This window comes from Patiria miniata, unplaced genomic scaffold (assembly GCF_015706575.1).
Source record: "Patiria miniata isolate m_02_andy unplaced genomic scaffold, ASM1570657v1 HiC_scaffold_30, whole genome shotgun sequence".
Lineage (NCBI taxonomy): Eukaryota > Metazoa > Echinodermata > Asteroidea > Valvatida > Asterinidae > Patiria > Patiria miniata.
Genome location: NW_024037070.1, coordinates 3,125,775 through 3,150,520, shown reverse-complemented (window position 1 = coordinate 3,150,520; position 24,746 = coordinate 3,125,775). Strand labels below are relative to the sequence as shown.

At 40.7% G+C, this 24,746-nt stretch overlaps 2 protein-coding genes across 3 annotated transcripts; one reads left to right on the top strand and one right to left on the bottom strand.

Moving 5' to 3' along the window:
* Positions 1–825: 825 nt before the first annotated feature.
* Positions 826–14,655, top strand: LOC119739480 (hyalin-like). 2 transcript variants are annotated; one of them, XM_038214452.1, is made up of 14 exons: positions 826–1,498; positions 3,252–3,485; positions 4,898–5,063; positions 5,765–5,892; positions 6,361–6,621; positions 7,257–7,514; positions 7,831–8,088; positions 8,241–8,486; positions 9,402–9,656; positions 10,043–10,285; positions 10,689–10,880; positions 11,789–12,001; positions 12,269–12,350; positions 12,635–14,655. In XM_038214452.1, the coding sequence occupies exons 1-14, from the start codon at positions 1,282–1,284 to the stop codon at positions 12,927–12,929; spliced, it is 3,048 nt and encodes a 1,015-aa protein (XP_038070380.1). In that variant the 5' UTR covers positions 826–1,281; the 3' UTR covers positions 12,930–14,655. The 2 variants fall into 2 exon arrangements, with proteins under 2 accessions (XP_038070380.1, XP_038070381.1); XM_038214453.1 differs by lacking the exons at positions 826–1,498; positions 3,252–3,485 and adding an exon at positions 4,063–4,414.
* A 4,255-nt stretch (positions 14,656–18,910) lies between these two features.
* Positions 18,911–20,532, bottom strand: LOC119739071 (the record flags this gene model as incomplete). Its single annotated transcript, XM_038213907.1, has 1 exon — positions 18,911–20,532. A coding segment is annotated over one exon (801 nt), but the record flags the coding sequence as incomplete, so codon positions are not given.
* Between the last annotated feature and the right edge of the window lie 4,214 nt (positions 20,533–24,746).

The window sequence follows — 24,746 nt, the reverse complement described above, 5'->3', positions numbered from 1 at the left end:
AAATATGACGTGATTTTGCTTGCTGCCTTAACACGCTTTTCAGTACTGTCACCGTCATCGGTTGCCTCAAGTTCAGGAAGTAAAACCTGTTATTTTTTTCTGAGCACAAATCATCAAAATACGTGTTTTTCAAGATGTGTATGCAATTATATTGTTAGTGTTTATAATCATGGCCATTTCAGGAACCACCGAAGAAGTCTGCATGTGAAAACTTACTGCAGAAACTACAAAGGTAGGTTATAAGTTCTCCCAACTCTATCCATAAAACTGTGACCCTGTTTAAAATCATTATTCGGCCTACAATAAACAGATTGAATTCAAAAGCTGTTCTCTGCCAGAGCTTTCACCAAGGCGTAGTGTACGATGTGCTGTATTAATTTGTAAGTGTCCTTATTATACTGTATGACAAAACGTCTTTCATTACATTGTACCTATATGCAAAGTGTATCAGGAGGATCCCAGCGCAGTTTATACCAAACTGTGCTGGGTGAGCTGCATCTGCAGATCCTGCTCAGTATCAGTTTATTTCATGAAGATTAGGGCAAAATCTGTCGTCAACTTGAAATACATTTACAACTTGTTTACGGGAAGGAAGATGCAACTCGATTGTGGCAAAGTTTTTGTCCATACAAGCACTATGATCCCAGCAACTGACACACCAAACAATCGGTGGATGAAGGGGGCAACGGGGGTCATCCACCTCCCCCCTCCCCACTTACATAACGATTTATTTAATCGTCGTAGTGAGTAAACGTCGGAGGATTTAATTCAATATTTCATTCAAAGAGAATAATGTTTAAATCGCTAGGAAAATAGCAATTGAAACAAAACAAAAATCTATTTTTCGAGATGAAACTCTGAAATTACGGGAAATACATCTTTAAAACTAAATTCATCTTTAAAACTAAATGTATCTTTATTTGAAACAGACAGAATTAGTAGGATTATGTCCTTTCCATTGCCAAATGAAACGTAACACTTAACGGGTCGAAAGATTAAGTGGTATCTGACCACAAGTACGGATGACAAATCCACGCTTTGAAAACTCGATGAACATGGCTAACATTAATAGTTATAGGCAACGTTCATTACAGTCTAGTCATTGTGCTAGGGTCTGCGATGCCACAAAAAAAACCCGAAATTCGTTCATATACCTAGGTTTGGCTCCAGGCCCTAGCTATCCAAATATTTGCTATAAATTGTTTTCTACTGTTGTGATGAGATGAGCCCAATGTTGAAACCTTCTGAATAGATATAGGCTGGAGCCTCAAAGCCGAGGCAATGCCGTGGCTTCAAAAATGGCATCTTTCTCTTTGCATAAAACTAGTTCCTACCAAAAGTGTTTTTTTTTTCAGGGTACCAGTTCTTCGTTTATTCCATTACTGCAGCCACGATCTCCCGAACACATCCACAATGCCACGCCTCTTGGTTCCGGGGGCGTTTGGTTTTCTAACTGGACTTGCGCTCTTGGTTTCGTCATGTACATTCGTAGAAGCAGGTAAGATACACGTGTTCAGTAATCCCGGAGGTCAACCATCACATTTTATGTTTACCCCTCCTATTATTGTTAAAAGAAGTTCATTCATAAATGGGAATCTACTTTAAATTGGTAAATTTTACAAAAAAAAATTATATATAAATAAAAATCGCAGGTTATCATTAGCGCAAAATGAATTGAAGTGAAATAAAATGAGTGTGCATTGTATATACGTCGGGGAGGGCAAAGCCTATATTGATTTACATCACCCCGACGCAAAATCCATCTTATTAATAACTCTAGAATCGTCACTAGTTTTGTTTCCTTGATACATTTTAACAATGAAAACGCCATTTTTGGAATCAAAGGTCAATTGTATGTGGCCAAAGATTAAGTTTTGCCCGCAGGCTGCATCGAGCTGTATACTCCCCAGGGAGCTGAGATGGTATTTGGAATGTTTCATGTGCCCAATGAGCAGGGGTAATAATGATGTAGCGCCTGGAGCACCAGTCCTGGTGGATACGTGCGCTTTATAAATATCCAATTTTATTATTATTATTATTATTAAGCACAATATTGCCTTTATTTGTAAGTCCTTAACACAACCACACATGAGCCTGGTGAGTCAGATGGGCGTATGTTGTTGTCATTTCCTCGCCCTCAGCAGCGTATCCAGCTTTTTGATGTCCGCGCCGAAATGTAGACATGTTTTTTTCTCCAGACACTAGCCCTCCGTAAAATCAAAAAGCGGGGGTGGGGGGGGGGGGGGGGCTGGTACCCATCTTCAAGCTGGGCGCTCTTCAAAACTGACCATTATTATGCATACTATATACCATAAGGACATTATCACGGCGCATTGTAAGGCCAAAAAAAAAAATACTCGGTCTCCGGTCAGCGCGCGCGTCGATTTTAATCATGCGCGTCAACCTTTTTTTTTCTTCAAATTAGCACGGAAGCTACAACAGCGCCCTCTATTGCCGCGCCTCCTCAAATGTTTGTACCAAGGAGCACCAAGGAGTGGGGAAATTGCACCAAGGCAAATGATAAAGGGCACCAAGGCAAATTATGGAGGACACCAATGTATAATGAGGACACAAAAAAGCAAAATAGTACCCACCTTGTCTGTACCTTCCAAACTTGAAAAAAAAAGCCACCACAAAAAAAACCGCGTCGCCGCATCAATTCCGGAACTTCGGTCTGACCAGAGACCGACTATTTTTTGGGGGGGGGGCCTAATGGTTGTTGAGCGGGTTTTCTTTGGTGAGATTGAAGTAAGAAGAACTCTATAAACATTTCTTTAAATCATTGCTGACAAAAAAATTGTCAAAAAAATCCGCCAGCTGCCCATGCTGCCCATGCTGATTTGTGGTTGACCGTCCCATTGGTTTCCTTGACTGAATATCATTCCTGCCACCTAAAACCATGTTCTGAACAAGGATTTACTCTGTGGGTTTCTTCGGCTTGCCAGTCACAATGTCTGGACTAATTTGAAACTCTGTATCTATTATTATTATTACGGAGAGATTGGTGATCAATTGATTCTCAAAGAACAAAACATATCTTTGTTTATTTTTGTACTGATCAATTCTTTTTTTCTCTCTCTCTCTAAAGGGGCCTATGATAAAAATACGTAAAATATGGGAAACTACGCGTAATCTTAATATTCAATTTTAATTGTTAGTCTGTTATTTTTAAAGGAAGGGAAGGAAGAATAACAGTCCAATGTCTTTGTTTTTTTTACTATTTTCTTTTATTTTTTCACCTCTGCGAATAGCTGCCTTTGCGCTGATTGCAGACTTGAACAATGGAACCATCTACAAGGGCAGCCTGGAGCGGAGTCTAGCTGACCTGGCACCCCTACCCCTCAGTGGGGTCACGCGGCCCGTAGCCGTAGACTACGACCCGGTGGATGGCATGGTGTACTGGACCGATCAGGGGCCTGATCCTAAGATCTGCCGAGCACATATGGACGGCAGGAACCAGACCATAGTCGTAAGAGACCTTCACGGTGAGTTTGGCTTACAGGACAACGGCCGGGTGCAACCACGTAAATAGGTCAAATATCCGTCCGCCGAGCTGTTATGTATTCAAATTATGCTGTAGTAGGGAGTTTTGAGAGCCATGGAATTGGGGGACTGAAAACACGTAGGCACAGCAACTCTAGGGGCTTCCAATTCTAAAACATTTTGGATGCAATGGGGTCCGAAAGTCGCGCTATTAGCCATGTTGTGGAGTAATCCTTTTTCAAAATGGCTCCCTTTCTAGTTTGGGAAATACCATTCGTGTAAGGGGTAAGTCTTCTTTGGGTGAGAATTTCTCCAAAAAAAGTCATTAGTCAACTCACCAAAACTTGAAAGGAAAATGAAAGACTTGGTCGATCATGATTTTTCTGTGCAGCGTGATTCCCGAACACCTGTGAGAGTTCATGTATTTGGTTGCACCCCTTTATCGCCTGGAGTGCATCGTGGTGGTTTTTTTTGGCGGGGGGGGGGGGCGTTTACCATCAACTAGAGAAATCATTGAAAAAACGAATGTGCATGTGTACAATTACATCTACATCTTGAAAATCGGTTTTTCGTGTAAAGTAATCGTGGCTGGAAATACGTCCAGCTGCCGTGTAAAATGTACGTAGACATACAAGATTTTGAACGTTTTTAGTACGTAAAGAGCATAAGGTGGATATTCTATTCCCCAAATTGTCCAAATATGTTTAGTAAACAATCCTCATTTCTATGTTGTGGCATGGAGGTAGGAAAACCCTCCAATGACATTGCAATCTGCAGAAATGTGGGCATCAGTCGGCAAATTTGTATTCCTTTGCAAAGGGCACTTAAATTGTACCCCTTGCTGCACGTGATTGTTGTCAGATTGGTTGTAATGTGAATGACGCTGGATTTGTTTTACGAGGGCTCGAAATCACCGAGGAGTTTAAATGTGGTAAGTAGTTTTAACAAATCGTGATTACCCGAAATTCGGGTTAAATTTGACGTAAAACATTTCCGAGTGCAAATTAAATCACACTCTCTTAGTAATTTTCCTGGCCATTTGACATGAGGGGGTATCATTTAGACATACAGGGTGAGTGAATAAAAATTAAAAAAAAACCAAATGGCAGGACCAATTTTTGAATGAAGTTTTGCTTGTAGCACTATCAAAATATAGGATATGAAAGCCCAATCAATGAGCTTTTTGACCCACCCTGTACAAACTAAATTGTTGTTTCGATCTAGAAGAAAATCAGGTCAACCAGAAACAGATTCCGGTCAAATCTGACGTGTGACTTTTACTAAGAGTGTAGGTTACTTGCACACGATTGCCTTCTAATTCTACAAGTGTAGGTAGTAAGATCAAGATTGTCAGTGAGAGAGTATAATATTTACTGAAGGCACGGCATTGATGTTTCCTCAATTCTTCTCACAGAACCAGGTGGACTGGCGCTTGATATTACATCCCGGATGTTATATTGGACGGATGCCTCACTGGCGCACATAGGAAGGGCCCGCATGGACGGTACAGGCAGCAAAGAGATCTTCTTCAGTGAGAGTCATTACAGCCCTAAGGGCATTGTGATCAACCTTGTTCATAGGTGAGTGAACAGTGCAGTGGTGGGTTTGAACGGTCCGGAGACCATTACCAGGTTCGGATGGAAGAGGAGAAGGGATTAATTCTCCATTGGAGACTCTCAATTACATCTTTATTGGTTTATATACAACGGCAAGACAGAATCCTGGCCAACATGGGCGAAGGCGTGCACAAGAGAGAGAGAATCTATTCATCATTTACCAACAATGCATTTCTCAATCTATGGTGAACCCAACACGACATGTAGTCACATGGAATGTTCAGTTACTGGTTATTGTGACAATTACAATACCCAGTGTCGTGACTAGGGTCCAATGTGATGGTGATATACACTGGTCCTGATTTTTTTTTTTTTTTAAAGGGGGCAAACGATGGGTTTGTTCATCGCGTAGTAAACGATATAAATCTATTTTGTTTCTTTTCCGAAAATTGAGCCGGGGATAGTTGAGTGAGGTATATGTATAAGCCGAGAGGGGGAGCCATTAGTAACATTCTGGGAGAAAAAGTAAGCTTACAATTCCGAATAAGTATTTTGGTTTCTAGGTAAGCTTTACTTTTAAAAGTCCACAAGTTGCTCTACCCCAAGAGGCAAAGAGGTATGACAGCTTTTACAGGTGTTTGGCATTTAGTATTGCAGCATATAATTCTTGTACCCCTGAATTTGGCCTTAACCCCAACATTTGTGTTTCCGCTTTGCATTTTCAGGTACATTTTTTGGTCAGACATTGGGGATAATCCTCGGATTGAAAGAGCAGATCTGGACGGACGCAACAGGACAATCATCGTGGAAGGAGGACTTAATTGGCCATCAAGTGTCACCATAGATTTGGCTGGTAAACGAACAAAATCGCATCTACCTGTGTTTGAGGTTGTGTAATAGAGCCATAGTTTGGGGTAATTAGAAATTGTAAACCGAAACTCCTGGGCTGGTTATGGCAACATCTCATGAGAAAAAAGCAATGTCGGAATGGTTAAGGTTGTGACGTATACAAGATCGCGCCTTGGGATTCCACTGCTCGCCAAAGGTTGTGTGTCCTTGGGCTAGCCACTTTATCCTCACTAATACCTCACTCCATCCAGGCGTTTGGGCACTGGTTACAGCCAAGGAGTACTCTTTGACGGAATGGCATTCGGCTTCAGTACGATCCTGATTAGCCAATTGGCTCGCCATATATAGGCAGACTTCACTATTTGTACATCAGTTTAAGATCCAATAATCAGTGGGGTTGCAGCATAACTTGTGGTTTTGAGATTTAAAAAAAGAGCTTAACTTGGATGTACAATGTATGTTTTTCTCCTAGGGAACTCTTTATACTGGATTGATGCCGGGCACGACATTATCGAGACTAGCGATATTTCTGGAAACAACCGAAGAATCGTAGCGAACCTGACCGTCCATTCTGTCACCTATCCCTTCGACTTGGCCGTGTACGCTGACTACGTGTACTGGACCGGCTGGCTCATGTCTCCAACTCTTCTTCGCGCACATCTGGACGGCAGAGACGAGGAGACATTCGGCCCGTCCGTCTTTCAGATGCCCGGCGGAATTCATATCCAAGAGGGTTTGTTCAGTATTTGGTTCAGTTCAGAAAGGAGAGGGGGAATTAAACTTCCTGAGTTGTAAAGAAAACTGAGGATTAATCATATAAGAATAATACCACTTAGCGTCCAGAAATTATTATTCACTCTCGTCATTCACTCAGGCCCTATATCATATTGAGGGTTCATTTTTATTCAATTTCAATGAAAACAAAATTGCGACTGATATTCTTATTTAAAATGCCATTCTCTATTATACCTGCGGGCGTTATTTTCCCAACTGTTCATAAACTTACGTTACGCGCCAACTCAACAACTTGAAAACAAAAATAGTTACAAACAATGGTTTAACCATGAACAATTGCAATCATGGTAATACAAATTTGAGGTACGAACAGCACAACTGTGTCGAAAACTCAAATTACTGATTGGGATTTAAAGGTTATTTTGACAATGTGTACTTGGAGGCTAATAACGTCTGTATTAATGTTCAAATGTTGAACTTTTACGAATTGCACTTAAAGATTTAAAGTACATTAGGTAAGAATAGTTTTTGTTAGTTTTTGTCATTACTGGTCTCTTGAAAACAACAACATCATGGGATTCATTGAGAGCTATCTACAATTCCTTACAATATGTCTGCCTTTTTCATTATTAGTTGAAGCTGACACCACGCCCCCTGTAGTCAGCGGTTGTCCAACCGCAGCTATAGAAGCGACAGTACCCCTGGGCACCACCGCAACAACCGTGACGTGGACTCCGCCCACAGCAACAGACGGCCCCGGGGTACTTGTGACGACCTCGTCTAACTATTCACCGGGACACAGGTTCAACCTCGGCATGACCACTGTGCGATACACATTCGCCGATGTGGCCGGGAACCAGGCGTTCTGTGATTTTGTTGTTTCTGTCATTGGTAAAACTGTAATTTGGTGTGATTTCCTAGCCCCAATATTTCGAGAACGTTTAAAAGCAAAAGGAATAATTATAAACAAACAAGTGCTTTTGTTAATGTTCACCATTGCCTTACCAAAATGCTCAAAGATGCAGCTGCATTTAAGTGTATATTAGGCAATGTACCCTGTACGGCTTAAACATTGTCTTATCGCTCAGTCCAGAAGCTGTATTGTCATTTCTGTTTCTGCTTATGACAAATTTACTGAAGACTCTGAGGTATTTTGAATTGATGCATTTGTCGCATGAAGACATTTTTTTTGCTTAATCAACCCCAGCCATCGACTCGATAAACCCAACGATCAGCTGCCAAGCAGACATCGTGAGGTATGTCCGCAGTAGTAGCCAAAACGTGACGGTGTCGTGGCCATCTCCGACTGCGACCGATGACAGTGGCGTCCAGCCATCTGTCACCTCAAACCCCGACTATCCAACTCCGTCTGGGTCATTCGGAGTAGGCCAACATACCATAACATACACAGCGCGGGATGAAGCAAGAAACGAAGCATCGTGCACGGTCACAATCAATATCGTTGGTAAGTACAACAAACAGATTTATTATCTACTTAATAATATTTACTAATTACATGTACATGTTTCGCCTGCTACTGTAGAATGTTATTACTTGCAGCATACTATGACAATACAATTATACGTATCACTGTACTTTTTCTTATAAATCCCGTAGTGGACACCCAAGCCCCTACTATCACTGGCTGCCATAGGACAACTGCTGTGCTACAACCCGGTAGCAGCAGCGTTGCTGTCTGGTGGACTGAACCAATTGCCATGGATGACAACGGGGTGGTTAATACAACTCAGACCCATGAACCCGGTGATATGTTTACTGAAGGACACACCCAAGTGACTTATACCTTCGCTGATCTGGCCGGCAATCGAGCCTCTTGTACGTTTAACGTCACCGTATCAAGAGGTCAGTACCTTCATTAAAGCCTACAGGGACGCTTGAGGGCGGTTTACCTCCATATCTTACATTCTAGAGGATTAGCGCAGGTTCTGTCCGGGATAATTGGTCATTTCATGGTTGCATTGTTACGCTACCTGGTCGAAGTCTAGCCCAGTGTCACCACGAAGCCTCCCGCTCCTCGCTCCGGGTTGTTCTATTGGACCTTACTGGACGGTTGATGTGAAACGTAGACAGTCGACAATAGCCCAACCATCGTCGACTGGCGTGAGTCCAGAACCCAAGTTCTTGATAGTCCTTGTTTCACAATATGATTCCGAGCTCAGTTTGACCTCACAGTTTTCCCCTTTGTTGCAGATGCATTGCTATGAATTCGTTTTTTCACAGTTGTGCTTGTTTTTCTATATGTGATCGAATCCGACAAAATGAGTATTAAACACTATTGTCAGTTATTAGTTTTATCACATGCAGCAGGGAGAGCATAACCTGCTCTTCATTTTGATATCTCCCTCGGTTCGAAATCTTGAGGAATACCAATATTTTAAGGTTGAAAAGGTTGAGGATTCCTAGTGACTCCTGATACGTGAGATTCTTTTTATAGCTAAGCTTTATAGCTAAGGTGACTTGCGACCCATTTTGTTGGGTTGTGCCACAGTATATGCGCGAGTAACATGGCATTTTTTCCCATGCACAATCTGTCAAAGAATGTTAAGCACGTGGGAGTATATCTTCTTCGAAAAGCTAGTTTTGTATATTTTTTCTTCAAACGTGTACATAATAAACTGTCATTGACGATGCCAATGTGAAAATACATGTCGAATTGAACTGAATTACGGATTTTCTAAGTAACTCTGCAGACTGAATTCTGCATGAAGTTCGAAGAAGTGAGTTTGATTGAAGATATTCTTGCTGTTTATTTCCAAGCTGACGAAACTGACCCTGTGATCAGCTGCTCAGCAGGGATCGTGAGATATGTCCGCAGAAGTAGCCAGCACGTGACGGTGTCGTGGCCATCTCCGACTGCGACCGATGACAGTGGTGTCCAGCCAACTGTCACCTCAACCCCAAACTATCCAACTCAGTCCGGGTCATTCGGAGTAGGCCAGCATTCTGTCACATACACAGCCCAGGATGCTGCAGGCAACGAGGCATCATGCACTGTCGGGATTGATATCACTTGTAAGTTCGTCAAGAGCCAAAAGGAAATTTACATTATTTTTATTAATGATCTTTGAAATGCTGCAAAACGTATTTGCAATTGAAAACAAAAAAGGCTTAGACAATCAACATGCATTTCGAAATTTTGGGAGACTTCGACAAATGCACAGTTGGAGTGCATGTCTTTTTTAAAAGAGATCGAGGTAGCTCCGAGAACAATCAGATATGTGTTAACACGACGTTCAGGATAAATCAGACTGTTAACAAAATAACATGGTGATGATGAACAGCTGAATGTCTACTGCATGTATGAAACGCTAACACAAGGCTGGTATCAATAACCTAAAAGCATATAAGCCTTTAATCGACATTTTTGCTTTCTGTCTCTTTCGTAAAACATTTTGAAGTGGATTCTCAAGCTCCTACTATCACTGGCTGCCCAAACGACATAACTGCCGTCCTACCTCCCGGTAACAGCAGTGTTGCAGTCCAGTGGACTAAGCCAGTAGCTTCTGATGATAATGGTCAGAGCAATGTAACTCAGAACCATCGACCTGGAGATCTATTCACCAGAGGGGACACCGACGTCACATATACCTTCACCGATCAGGCTGGCAATCAAGCTTCCTGCACGTTTACCGTCACTGCTGGTCAGTGCACTTGCTGTTTCATTATAATTACCTGACACTTTAGTCTTGAGGGCGTTTAGCTTACAACATCAATTCCCATCTCGAGGGCTCCAAGCTTTATTACACTTGGAGAAAATTACTTAAATTGATTTAATGTGAGTTTAGAAAATGTGGGAAAGTTGTTTTTTAATGCCAAATTTACTTGATCTTTCCAAATTAATTGATAACACTGTGAATCCTTTTGATACTGAGCCTGGTGACATATTTTTTTCGTTTCTTTTCCCTGAACAATTTAATTGCCCACAACGTTTTAAAAGTCAACCCATTCTTATTGATTCGATATGTTTGACGTTTAACCTTTTGTTTTAATCCTTTCATATTGCCATGATAGAATAAACCATAATTTTTCCCTTGGTACGAACAGTTGCTGGTTGTGTGGTTACACCTGACCAACTCGGTCACCTTGAGGTGGTGTCCGGTCAGAAGACTGTGTATCTTCCAGGCGAGTCAGTGCAGTTTGCATGCCCAGCCGGGTACCAACTCAGCGGATCAGCCAATAGGATTTGTCTGTCGGACTTCTCTTGGTCCGGGGAGCCTGCTGTGTGTCAACCACAAGGTTACAGTGGCTGTTGTAATTTAATATATGGGCCATTTAGGCGTATAGACCACGTGCGCGAACGCGCCGCTACGTCACCTGGGAGCGGTATCCAATGGGAAGGACACCATTATGATATACTAATGTCAGAGGGGGATAAGTCTTGTTCCCAATCTGAATAATTTTAATATTTCGGCCCGCAGGGGTCAGTCTAGTTGTCAAGTTGAATAAGTATTTTGTTTCTCAATTTCTGAACACATAATTTATAAAGCGCACGTATCCCCCGGTTCTGGTGCTCAAGGCGCTGCTGCATTCCTATTACCCTGCTCATTGTGCCAATGAAAAATGCCAAATAGTCATGTATTAACTCAGCTCCCTGGGGGGTAGACAGCTCGATGCTGCCATTTCAGCACAAAGCAGCCATCTCTGTCCTCACGGGTGCCCAATTTACTCCTGGATGGGGAGAATCAATGAGTGACAAAGTGCCTTGCCCAAGGGCACACGCACCATAACCCGTTGGACTGGAACCCACAACCCGCACACTACGATATTCAATGCTCCAGACCACGAGGTCACGGCACTCCATCCACAACACCTACCCATGCACCATAGAAAGCCAATAGATGATCGATGTTAAACAACGTCCTGCTCGCTTTCGCCGTTGAGGGAGCACATGTGATGGTGCCGTAATTCGCGTGAGCACACTGGCTGGCTTTAATGGTGCTCATTATTTCACTCTAGTCCATCACGATATAACAAACATACAGAGGCATTAAGTCTTAAGTGTTATTGTGGCCACATTGAAAAAGCGTGAATTGATATAAATTTCATTGATTTGATTCGTTCCAGGCTCTTAGAATCTAGTGGCTCGTGTCTCACTGTTTTATTTTGCAATTTAACCCCAAATCTTGTATTATTTTATCGAACAGTCGTTGACACGACCTGCACAGCTCCACCCACACTTAAGCACGTGACGGTAGCCGAAGGGCAAGATCACGTATTTAAACCAGGCGAGCTGGCAACTTTCACGTGCAGTGATGACTTTGTCGTCACTGGAACCGACCGTCACTACGCGCAGCGAGTCTGCCAATCAGACGGCTCTTGGTCCAGCAAACCGGTTGAGTGTTCTCCGGTAGATGATGGTACGACATCATAATGTGACTCAATCTATTATGTCGCCAGTGTTTCTTTTGAGTCATTGGTCTTTTAACAGAATCAAACAAAATATATCGGCAGGAAAACATTATCAATTTATGCAGTTATTTCATAATGGTGTCCAATTAAGTGATATAATAAAATGAAGAGCCTTGTTTGTTCTTATTTGGTGGTTGATTAGCCCATTAAAAGGCTCAAAATGTCGACTGAGAGAAAGTTTTGGATTTGTTTGTTTCATGTTAACGACACGTCAGTGGGGAAGGTTGCTGTAGGAGCAGCGGCTGGAGGAGTTGTCTGCGTGGTGATCTTTCTTCTTGTTTTCCTCATCATCAGAAGGTGAGCTATATTTTTTAGATTGTTTGTGTGATACGCAAACTTATAAGCTAATCCCACTCCATGTGACATCATTATACAAGAAAAGAATGTAAGAAAAGAGAATTTGCGTACATTTAACGCATTTTCTGTGACATGTATTATAAGAAGGGGAAAAAGAAAATTTCGGTTATGAGTTCGAGCATGAGCATGAGCTACGAAACTTGTGAAATTACCATTTGACGGATGTGTCTATAGTCGTTTCTTTGCAAGAACCTAATTGGCTTTCATGCATTCATTCGCTTTAGGTGGAAGAAAAACAACAACCGGAGAACTGGGCGGGCCCCTGATATAGCGCTGATACCTTCTGTCAACACCTACAACGATACACACGCATACGAAATTCCCGCACCAGTGTATGAGACTACCATCGGCGGAGCTGCTGCAGCGGCAGGTGCAGCGGGTGCGACTGAATATGAGGTTAATCTGAAGGTTCCACTGCCGCCTACCCCACCACCCCCCAATGGGCCGCCCCCGAGTTACGACTACGTACCCGGAAACTGGCCGGGAAATCGACCGCCAACCTATATGGAAGTCAAGTAACTCACAAGGGGCGGATCCAGGTGTGGTCAAGAAGGGGGGGGGTAGCCATCGCTCCCAATGGGTTACTGTATTAGGATGTCACAAGGTCGGCTTCGTTTTTATCATTTGATCATTGACGTCAACATGATTCTTAAGAAAGTGATGAAGACGAACCAACCGAGATTTCGAAAACAACACTTGCTGGTTGACTTGGCATGGTGACATGCAGTACAGTTTAAGGATGGTCTGATGGTCTGATTGGCTGAATATACTCCGGCAAAGGTGTCTTCAAGAAATATTAAAACCTTAATTTAGAATAATGTATTCACTATAATTATGTATCGCTGGTTCTAAAAGAAAATCAGCGTTATAAATTCAGCTTGCAATTTAATTACTCAGGATTGACGCAAGTTGCAAAGGTTGGTGGCGTTGCGCGTTGTGGTTTTTCAAGGCCGTTTTTCTCAAAAAGTGTATTCGACCGACCAAACAACCTGTGTCCTCTTTCTTGCGTCGTATTGGGAGTGAGTTCTGGTGCATGAATACATTTGGTATCATTTAAAAGCTTATGAAATTCCTCTGTATTATTGTGCATATAGTTATCTCAAAAAGTCAGAGTTGGGGGTTACTCCTCATTATGCCACAGCAGTCCACATATTCTCTTCAACAGCTCTGGGATATTTCGTGTAACCGGACCAGGTACTGGGCACAAAGGTCCCAGTATCATTTGCTGTTCAAGCATTTTTCATGACTAGTATAATAACCCGACTTCAAATCAAACGAAGATTGTTGAAAACCTTACCTGTTGTGGTTTCATGAATATTACACTAACATTGGAAAACGTGCACAGCTGTAAATGTAATCACGAAACATGATTTCGTCCATAGAACTCTTTATTTCCAAAGATCAGTCATTTGACCGATCGTTGGAAATCACCTACATTTGACTTCTTCTAAATGACAGCAAAACAGACGGGAAAATGTGAGGGTTTTCTGTTAACAGTGGAGCTTCAATCCAAGTAGGCTTTTGATAATTCCCGGTAGATTTACTTTGGGGATAACTGCAAATGATCCTTTATGCTATTTTTAAGAAAATCATCTGTACCTTTCATTATTCACGGAAAAAACATTAATGTTATGCAAAACATTATGTGACTGAAAGAACGTATGAGCGTCTTTAAGATGTTGTGAAGGTTCTTTTTAAGTGTCATTATGTTATTCAAGTACTCAGTACTGTAGCAGTTGGTTGTAATTTTTTTTAATTAATTTCTATGACTAAATTAATACACAGAATGAAATATAATGAAATATATACATTAATAATCCAAATTGCTGTTTTGGTGTAGTTGTAATGTTTATCTCTCATTTACTATGTCGATATTTCTCTGAGAATGAACATAACTCATAATCGGTAACCAGTGTAAAAGGGGGAAAAAAACACTTGTGTAAACTTAACAGATGTGCCTTGAGGAACGAGAGACATGCTTACCATTTTAGAAACGTTCATTATAATGGACGGAAAGAGAGGTTCAACAACATGCTACAGAAAGCCGCTATTATTCTGAATAGCTTCGTAAATTCATATCTAGATTTGAATGTAAAAGCCGCTTCCTATTTCGTAAAAATATATGTATCCATTGTAAAGTTAACAAACATACATCAATGTGCAGCTTTTGCCAATGTGCAACTATTGCCAATATAATATAGCTTTGAAAGGACTAAAAACAAAGAAAACATGTGTATGAAATTATTATCAGCTTACGTGTATTTTCTTTTGAAATATACAACATTGGCAGCAACACTCTCTAGTTTGGGAAAATTGCTCAAGTCAGGAACAATACGTCGAACATTTGAGTCAAAATGAGTAAAAACCAAAAAAAACCTCGCAATAAATCGATTATTTTTGCCGAAATCTTCGAAATATTGGCAGTCTGAATATTGTATGATACTCTCCTTGCATCAAAAGTCATTTCTGCGTCGTTTTGGGAAAAAACTCTTTGGACCAAATTTGATGAAAAATGTAAGGCTAACCCCTTGCAATTTTTGCAACTTTGGCCAAAAATTTAAACTGCACCAAACTTCCAGGAAAGATGCCTAGGGGACCCTAGAAGACATTCCAACTCGATTATTATTGCCCAAATCTTCGAAATATTGGCAGTCTCAATATTGTATGATTCTCTCCTTGCATCAAAAGTCATTTCTGCGTCGTTTGGAGAAAAGTCTCTTTTTTTACCAAATTTGATGAAAAATGTAAGGCTAATCCCTTGCAATTTTTTGAATTTGGGCCCAAATTTTAAATTGAACCGAAGATGCCAAAAGGAACATAGAAGACTTTCCAACCCGATTTACGGACGGATGTGCCGATAGACAGGCACAATGCGTTGAAAATTTGGGTCAAAATCAGTGAAATATCAGATTTTGTTTCTCAATAAATCAATTATTTGTGCTCAAATCTTCGAAATAATGGCAGTCTGAACATTGTATGATACTCTCCTGGCATCAAAATCATTTCTGCGTCGTTTGGAGAAACGACATTTTTTGACCAAATTTGATGAAAAATGTAAGGCTAACCCCTTGCATTTTTTTCAATTTCGGCCAAAAATTTAAAGTGCACCAAACTTCCAGGAAAGATGCCCGAGGGACCCTAACAGATATTCCAACTCGATTTCTGAGCTGATGTGCCGTAAGATTGCAGGAACAATGCGTCGAAAATTGGGTCAAAATCAGTAAAATAAAATCAAACTTTTTTCTCGATAAATCGAATTGCCCAAATCTTCGTAATAATGAGTGTCTGAATAATGTATGATGCTCTCTATGCATCAAAAATGTATTTCTGCGTCGTTTGGAGAAAAGTTATTTTGTGACCAAATTTGATGAAAAAGTAAGGCTGACCCCTTGCAAAAAAAATTAAATTACGCCAAACTTCAAGGAAAGATGCCTTATGGACCCTAAAAGACATTCCACATCGATGTTTGGGCTGACGTGCCGATAGACAGGAACAATGTGTCGAAAATTTGGGTCAAAATCAGTGAAAAATCTGATTTTGTTTCTCAATAAATCAATCATTTGTGCTCAAATCTTCGAAACAATGGCAGTCTGAATATTGAATGATACTCTCTTTGCATCAAAAGTCATTGCTGCGTCGTTTGGAAAAAATCATTTCTTGGCCAAATTTGATGAAAAAGTAAGGCTAACCCCCTGAATTTTTTTTCAATTTCGGCCAAAAATTTAAAGTGCACCAAACTTCCAGGAAAGATGCCCGAGGGACCCTTAAAGTTATTCCAACTTGATTTCTGAGCTGATGTGCCGTAAGATTGCAGGAACAATGCGTTAAAATTTGGGTCGAAATCAGTAAACAATCCAACTTTTTTCTCAATAAATCGATTTTTTGCCCAAATCTTCGAAATATTGGCAGTCTGAATATTGTATGATACTCTCCTTGCATCAAAAGTCATTTCTGCGTCGTTTGGAGAAAAGTTATTTTGTGACCAAATTTGATGAAAAAGTAAGGCTGACCCTTTGCAATTTTTTGAATTTTGGCCAAAAAAGTAAATTGCGCCAAACTTCCAGGAATGATGCCTGAGGGACCCTAGAAGACATTTTATCTCGATTTTTGGGCTGATGTGCTGTAAGACATGAACTATGTGTCGAACATTTGGGTCAAAAGCAGTAAAAAATCTTACTTCTTTCTCAATAAATCTATTATTTTTGCCCAAATCTTCGAAATATTGGCAGTCTGAATATTGTATGATACTCTCCTCGCATCAAAAGTCATTTCTGCGTCTTTGGAGAAAAGTCCTTTGTTTTTGCCAAGTTTGATGAAAAATGTAAGGCTAACCCCTTGAAATGTTTTCAATTTTGGCAAAAAATTAAATTGCGCCAAACTTCCAGGAAACATGCCTAAGGGACCCTAGAAGACATTCCAACTCGATTTCTGGGCTGATGTGCCGTAAGTCAGGAACACTGCGTTGAAAATTTGTGTCAAAATCAGTAAAAAATCAAACTTTTGACTATGTTTTTCCAAATATTCAAAATAATGACAGAGTTTGAATATGGTATGATACTCTCTTTGCATCAAATAATCATTTCTACGTCGTTGGACACAAGTCATTTTTCAGCCAAATTTGACAAAAATTGTAAGGCAAATCATAACTGATTTTTTACTGATTTTGACCCAAATTTTCGACGCATAGTTCCTGTCTATCGGCATATTTGTCCGTAACTTTTTTTTTTCATTTTTTGCCAAAAACTCAAATTGTGCCAAACTTCCAGGAAAGATGCCTAAAGGACCCTAGAAGACATTTCAACTCGATTTACAGACAGATGTGCCGATAGACAGGAACAATGCATCGAAAATTTGGGTCAAAATTGGTGATAATTCAAATTCTTTTCCTCAATCAATTACTCGATTACGCTTCAAAATTTTCCAAACAATGTGATCGGTCTAGGCCAAGTTCGGGCAAGGACCATTAGTCGACTAGTGGTTGATTTGTGACGTACCTTACGCCTGCGCACTGGTAGCAACGTGCGAACGTCTCTAGTCAAACGCCGGTCAAAATGTCATCGCAAAACTTCTGGATCCTGGCTCTCTGCTAGCGTTATGAATGCGCGCGGCTATTGGTTACCAGCGGAGCAACCAACCCCAGTAGGCTGGTTCCCAATAGTCTACTAGCGTAGTCAACCATTGTGGACTAGACAGAGTTCGGGCAAACGTTAGTTAACCATTGGTCAACTATAGTCCTTGCGCGAACTTGGCCCTAGTTGTTATAAGTGCCAGTGTACAAATAAATGTATTCACAAATCTCCCATGCAATAGTAAATGTGCATGTTAATATCACAATTGTATTTAATAACCGCTACCGTAAAATGCATTTTACTTAACTACAAGCGTTTTATTTCAACAGAGATTGATCTATCATTTCAGAAAGGAAAGGTTCAACGACACGCTATAGTAAACCCCTGGTACCCTTACTAATTTTGTAAATGTATATATCACGTTTTGTGTAAAGGGGAAAAAAAAAAAAAAGCTTCCCATATATTTCGTTAAGGCCAAACAAAAAAAATGGTGTGTTTACGGTAACGGCCTGAAAAAAATCCAGGTAGGTAGGTAGGGAAATAATCTTATTTTGTAATTTTTTTTTTCATTTCAGTTCTGCATGCCCATGCGTGTTCTTTTGCAAAAAAATTTTATAAAACCACTATTCAAGCATTGAAGATATTCAATCGATTCATTTCAATCCAAATTAATTTGTATCGTCAGGCGTCCGTCGGGCAGCCAGGCGTACCCCGATGCGTTTGTGCAAAAATAATCGTACTTCGTAGTTTGAGAATTCAAGTTTTCAGATCGTCACGATTTACGCACGTTTAACACAGGTATGTTTGTGTCAAATCATGGTCAGATTCAAGTGTGGAAAATGTTTTTTGTTCGTGGCAAATAATTAAAAGTACTTGAAATGTTTGAAGTTTGTCAATTATCAACCTTCAAAATGGCAATAAAAAGTTTGAGGTCGGCAATTGGGCCGAAAAAATTCCAGGTCGGTCGGGATACCGTAAACACACCATTTTTTTGTTTGGCCTAAAAATAAATTTATCTATAATTGTTAAGTTTAAAAGACGAAAGCACATGCCCATCAACATACATCACTGTGCATATTACCTACAAAAATATAGTTTGGAAAGACTAATAATAACAAAGAGAGCAACACGCATGACACTACATGTATTATATAATAAGCTTAATGTGTAATTTTGTAAGTTATACACTGGCATTAGCGCCCTCTTGTGTCGGGAATTGGCACACACAATATAACTCAGTCGACAAACTTAGTAATGAATTCAATGCACTCGTTTTCATAGATTTTTGATCATTGATTTCATAAAATGTGTTTTCATGTAAAATTAATTCCTTGAGCACCTAGTAGGTTGAAATAAATCTAGGCTCATACTCGGCCACACGCGAGACTGGCAAATCTGGTCTTATACATGTCAGGTTAAGGACTGCTTAGCTTCTGAAATTAAACATTTATTCAAGTCAAAATCTTCCATACAATGTGATCGGTCTAGTTCTCATAATTGCTAGAGGTTTTACTAGAGTAGAATATACTGCCAATTTGCATGAGGCATATATAATTAATTTTTCTTTGATAGTTTTCCAAAAATAAATGTTTTTTCTTATCACAAAATAGGTTAATTTGTTTATATTTCTGAGAGAATTGATTTAATAAAAATTGCCGTAGCACACTTTAGGCCTACATCCCTTTCACTCAAAACAACACATGAACAAGTACAGTACACATATAATGATATACATGTACATTATGCGGGCCACAATTACGAAGCAACTATGATTTTTCCATTTTCTTTGCAGTAAATTTAGGGTTCTATCATATCTATTTAACTTATTTTTTATTTTAGTTTTTTTATGACTTTATAATGTCATGAATGTATTTCAGTGCATTTTTATTTTTTAAGATCTGATTGTTTTTGTTTATGAATTGATTATTTGAGTTTATTTTAAGAAATTTTATGGAAAGTGCATTTGAATATATTTTTTTATAAAATTTGCACTATACAAATTAGTAAATTATTATAAAATAATTATTCAATTGGGTTGATACTTCTCAAATAACTCATACATGAACATTTCAGAAAGACATGTGAAGAATCCCATCTTCCTACTTGCCCTGCATTGTATTTCAGGTGCTACACGTATATTGCCAGCAACAGCAGAAACTAATACTCACACATTTTTAAAGGTGTATCTATATGCTATATTCTACATGATTTAAGCACTAAGGTGTCAGTCCCTTAGTATCTGTGATGATAAGTTACGGTTGCAAGCGCTTGGCATACAACTTTTCATAAACTAACCTTGCCGCCTCGATCATGTCTAAAATTGGCTGGGGACAATCGGTCAGATCGGGGGGGTTTGGGTTAGGTGGGAGCCAGCAGCTGCTCTTAAGCGCATCTTCATATGCTCCATTTGCCTTGTTGAATGCCAGCAGGGACTTGGGGTTGTGCCAAGGAATTTCCGTAATGGGATCCCACGTGAGCAGGGATTCACAAAACGGAAGATCCACGGCGTCGCAGTAGGCACGCAGCATCTTTTCTGGGTGGCGGCGGATGTCGTCCGCATCCAGCAATACCACCCTCTGTTGCAGCGTGCCCTCCACGTGCTCCAGCAGGTCCAGCAGGTGCTCGTACCCCATGGTCTTCCCAAACACTTGCGACATCTGCAAGTACTGCTCCACGGACATGCCGCCCCTCAGCCCCATCTTGAGAGAAGACGGCACCGCACGAGACGGATCTCGTATCAGGAATGTGTGATGGAAACCTGCCGGGAGTCGCTCATACTTCTTGTCCAGGGAGATGGCGTGGTCCTTCATGAAGACCAGATCACGATCAGGGTAAGCGGCTTCCAGCTGGCTTTTGACCATGTTAAATGTCAGGTGTTCTTCAACTGGTAACGGCATGGGCATCTTCCTTTCAGGACCAAAGGCAAACGCTCCTCCGAACATCTCATTGAAGACTTCCACATTGCCATAGTTACCGAAGCTCATCACCATGGCAGTGGACAAGGATCTTGGATGTGACCACAAGGCCACGCGCTTGGGTTTCATCGCAGAGATTTATTCTCCCTGGTGTTTAACTTTTCGGAACAAGCTTAGCTGAATGTCCTGAAGACCTGAACTACTGAAAAAAAATAGTAAAGCAAGGGCATTACAATTAGAAACAGTTATGGTTGTTCATTTCAGTGATATTAAACACATGCAACATTACATGTCCTATTGTATATCTTAAATTTATTGCCTCACCAATGACATGAATCAATGTCATCGCATTTTTCTATTAACCTTTCAATAGAAGTGGGTAGGCTACGTGTCTTTTAAAAAATGTGAACCTTTTCAATGAACTATTGACAAAATATTTTTGCTCCAAGTTTCCCTTTGTGGATTATTTGAAAATGTGCAATTCCAATAACATGAATAAACATGAAGTTATTGAACGTTGGAGAACGTATAACACCACATGCAGTGAGTGTGAATTATAAAATGTTGTTGGATGAAGTCTTATCATACTTCACAGCAAGGGCGGATCCAGAACACAATTTTCCCGAAAAAAGTGGGGCCCAAAAATGGGGCCCGCTGCCCTTTATAAGGGCCCCAAAAAATGTTTGGATTCCAGTAGCCCCATAAATGTGGCCTATTTACTGGACTGCCTCCGTAAACATAGGCCACACATCCACATGTACAAAAACGTGTCGATTTTGCCAAATTTTGATTTTCACATTTAGGCTTACTTTGTAGGTTTTTTTTGCTTTAGAAGCATTCTCACCCTCTATATAGGCTAATCAGAAAGTGCTGCCTTTTTCAGATGTCCATTTTTCGTGAAATTTCCAGATACATTTGCACACGTTTGCGTATCAAAATTCAACATGAAATTTCACAAATATTAGACATCTGAAAAAGGCAGCACTTTCTGATTAGCCTATATAGAGGGTTAGAATGCTTCTAAAGCCAAAAAAACCTACAAAGGAAGCCTAAATGTGAAAATCCAAATTTGGCAAAATCGACACGTTTTTGTACATGTGGATGTGTGGCCTATGTTTACGGAGGCAGTCCAGTAAATAGGCCACATTCATGGGGCTAGGATTCCAGATGCTCTGTGGAGCGATCCGGGGCCATTTCTGATCACTTTAACCAAATCTTTTGATTGTGGTGTATGCAGTGACTGCCTTTATTGTGTCGCCACTTAACGACGCCATCTACAAAAAAAAATTGGTTTCTTTGGGGGGGGGGGGGGATTGCCCCCGTTGCCCCCCCCCCCCCCCCCCCAGATCTGCCCTTGCTTCATAGTAGACCATGGATAAGTAGTCATATTCGCTTAGATACAGGTACTATGTGGGTCCAACGTTTGCCATGTATGTTGAAAGGGTGTTGATTCAATTAGTATTTGACCCACCATGACTTACAAATCATGTGCAATTGTAACGAACGTGACCTACAACAATCCACATGACATGCATGACCCTAGCCCCATAAATGTGGCCTATTTACTGGACTGCCTCCGTAAACATAGGCCACACATCCACATGTACAAAAACGTGTCGACTTTGCCAAATTTTGATTTTCACATTTAGGCTTAGTTTGAAGGGTTTTTGCTTTAGAAGCATACTCACCCTCTTTATAGGCTAATCAGAAAGTGCTGCCTTTTTCAGATGAATACTTTTCGTGAAATTTCCAGATTCATTTTTACATGTTTTCGTATCAAAATTTCAACATGAAATTTCACCAAAAATATACATCTGAAAAAGGCAGCACTTTCTGATTAGCCTATAAAGAGGGTGAGTATGCTTCTAAAGCAAAAAAACCCTTCAAACTAAGCCTAAATGTGAAACAGCTTGGTTGGGATGGACGTTTTTGTACTTAATTAGTGTTTTGTGCCGACAACAATTTTGCGGGGTTCTGAACCTATGAGGCTCCACTACGTGGAGCCTCATAGTTCTAGGAGTAAGCATGACCCACAAACAAATTGCACATCATAGGCTAGCCCCACTAGTGTGGCCGTCGGTATGCTGCGCTGAACCTCTTGGCCACACACCGTGGTACCGCGCGCTACTGAGGACGAAGTTTCATAAAATCTGCGGGCCGTTTCTTACATTCTCAGTTTCTTACTTTCTTATGGTTGTATTCTATGATGTTTCACCTATCACTTCTGGGATGCTTAGGTCTTATGATGTTCCATTTTCCGAGATATTCTTCAATCTTTCTGGAGCCCATATTTCACTCGTGAAACGTCTGGCGATGGCAGCCATTTTGAATGGGACAAGAGATGACCTCAAGCTGTGACGTCGCGTTTATGCAAATTCCTTGTCGAGCGCGCGAGGGCGCGAGTTGCAAATGCGACGGCTGTTTCCTGTACCGTAGATCCTAAATAGAGATCGGTGCACGTGGCCCCCTGACGATAAATGCATGGTACAGGAAACAGCTTCGCATTTGCAACTCGCGCCCTCGCGCGCTCGACAAGCAATTTGCATAAACGCGACGTCACAGTTTGAGGTCATCTTCTTGTGCCATTCAAAATGGCTGCCATCACCAGACGTTTCACGAGTGAAATATGGGCTCCAGAAAGATTGAAGAATATCTCGGAAAATGGAACATCATTAGACCTAAGCATCCCAGAAGTGATAGGTAAAACATCATAGAATACAACCATAAGAAAGTAAGAAACTGAGAATGTAAGAAACGGCCCGCAGATTTTATGAAACTTCGTCCTCAGTAGCGCGCGGTACCACGGTGTGTGGCCAAGAGGTTCAGCGCAGCATACCGACGGCCACACTAGTGGGGCTAATCATAGGCCTAAACTAAAGCCATTTTACTCGTCACGATTTAGTTTGAACTTTCATAAATAACATGAACAGTAATGAATACGTTGAGTAAATAAAATAACACCTAAGTATTCGAAATAATGAGACAAAAAGATTCCACTTACATTTATCATGGAGGCATTTATACAAGCTTTACTTCTGCATTACCAAAAACCGACTCGGTCATGTTATATAGCGCCCTCATTGATCCCATTAGTAAGACAATGAGCGCCCTCCATCGGTCGTTAGTTACGGAGGTGATGGAGTTTCCCAAAACGTCGGCTTCATCACCAGACTCGGCTCCATCGATTGATGAATGGCTTGATGTCATAACAACAATTGTTAACTCTATCTCTACTCTAACTCTATGGTAACTCTATCCTTTTTAACCTTCGCGTGTCGCTTGATCTTCGCAACAGTGTACTGTGTTAAACACCAGCTTGACATCCCAGCAGACACCTTACACTTGACGGTCAGCTTTCACACTATTGTTATAGTCCAAAATACCAAAGGGCGGTGGTTGTTTTGTTTTGTTTTGTTTTGTTAAAAAAAATACTACATCAAAGGAGACTCCTTATACTCCGTGTTTAATATTCCGTTCTGGTATTCATATAGGACATGTAGTTAGCGCTCAGCCTTTACTTTTTAGGCATGATGTGTGCTTCAAGGTTGGGACGCGAATCTTACTTACGGAAAGTATATAGCTTGATGCTCACGTCATGCGACTCGATCGGGCATAAGAAAGGTCATGGTTTATCACAGGCAGTATACAGCCTTGAGTTTGGATGTTACTTCAAAGTTAATGATGTTTATCGTAACATCCCCGTTCATCGGATAGTACTAGACTCAGTGATCTGAAGAGCCCAACCCTGCCAAGCTTCTGGTCTTCGGTATACTGGGACAGAATTAATAAATTGGTACAATGGCAGCTTAGTTTGTATAAATTATATCCTTCGGCTCAGGTCATTATCAGCATCCAGACTCCAACCGGTCTTAAACACTTTAAAACCGGCCAAGCACACATTTATTCCCTTCATGATTAAGGGAGGGAGGAATTTAACGTGTTTTTTTTTAAGTAAAGAGCGCCAATATTTGCGACTTTTAAAAGACATCTTCATCACAGCCACCGTCGCTAAGCCGTCTTGCAACACTGACATTTCAATAGACCTCTTGCATGGTGAGCCCTCACAGAGTGCAGATTTGAATACGAACGTTCAGTGACATGACAATGAACGTGTCTAGTCTACGGCCTGTGCTTCACAAAGGAGCAAAGACCGGCAAAATTACAGAAAATAATTATGTCTGTGCCATCGTCAAGGACAATTCTGTGGGCCTATCAGATCTACAGGATTTGTGTGTCATCAGTGCATGCCGTATTATTATTGTCGGGTGTAGACGTCTGAATACCAAAGACACTTATTGAAATGCATTGTATATAGAAAAGCAGAGGAAAATATCTCAATTTATCAATGCGAT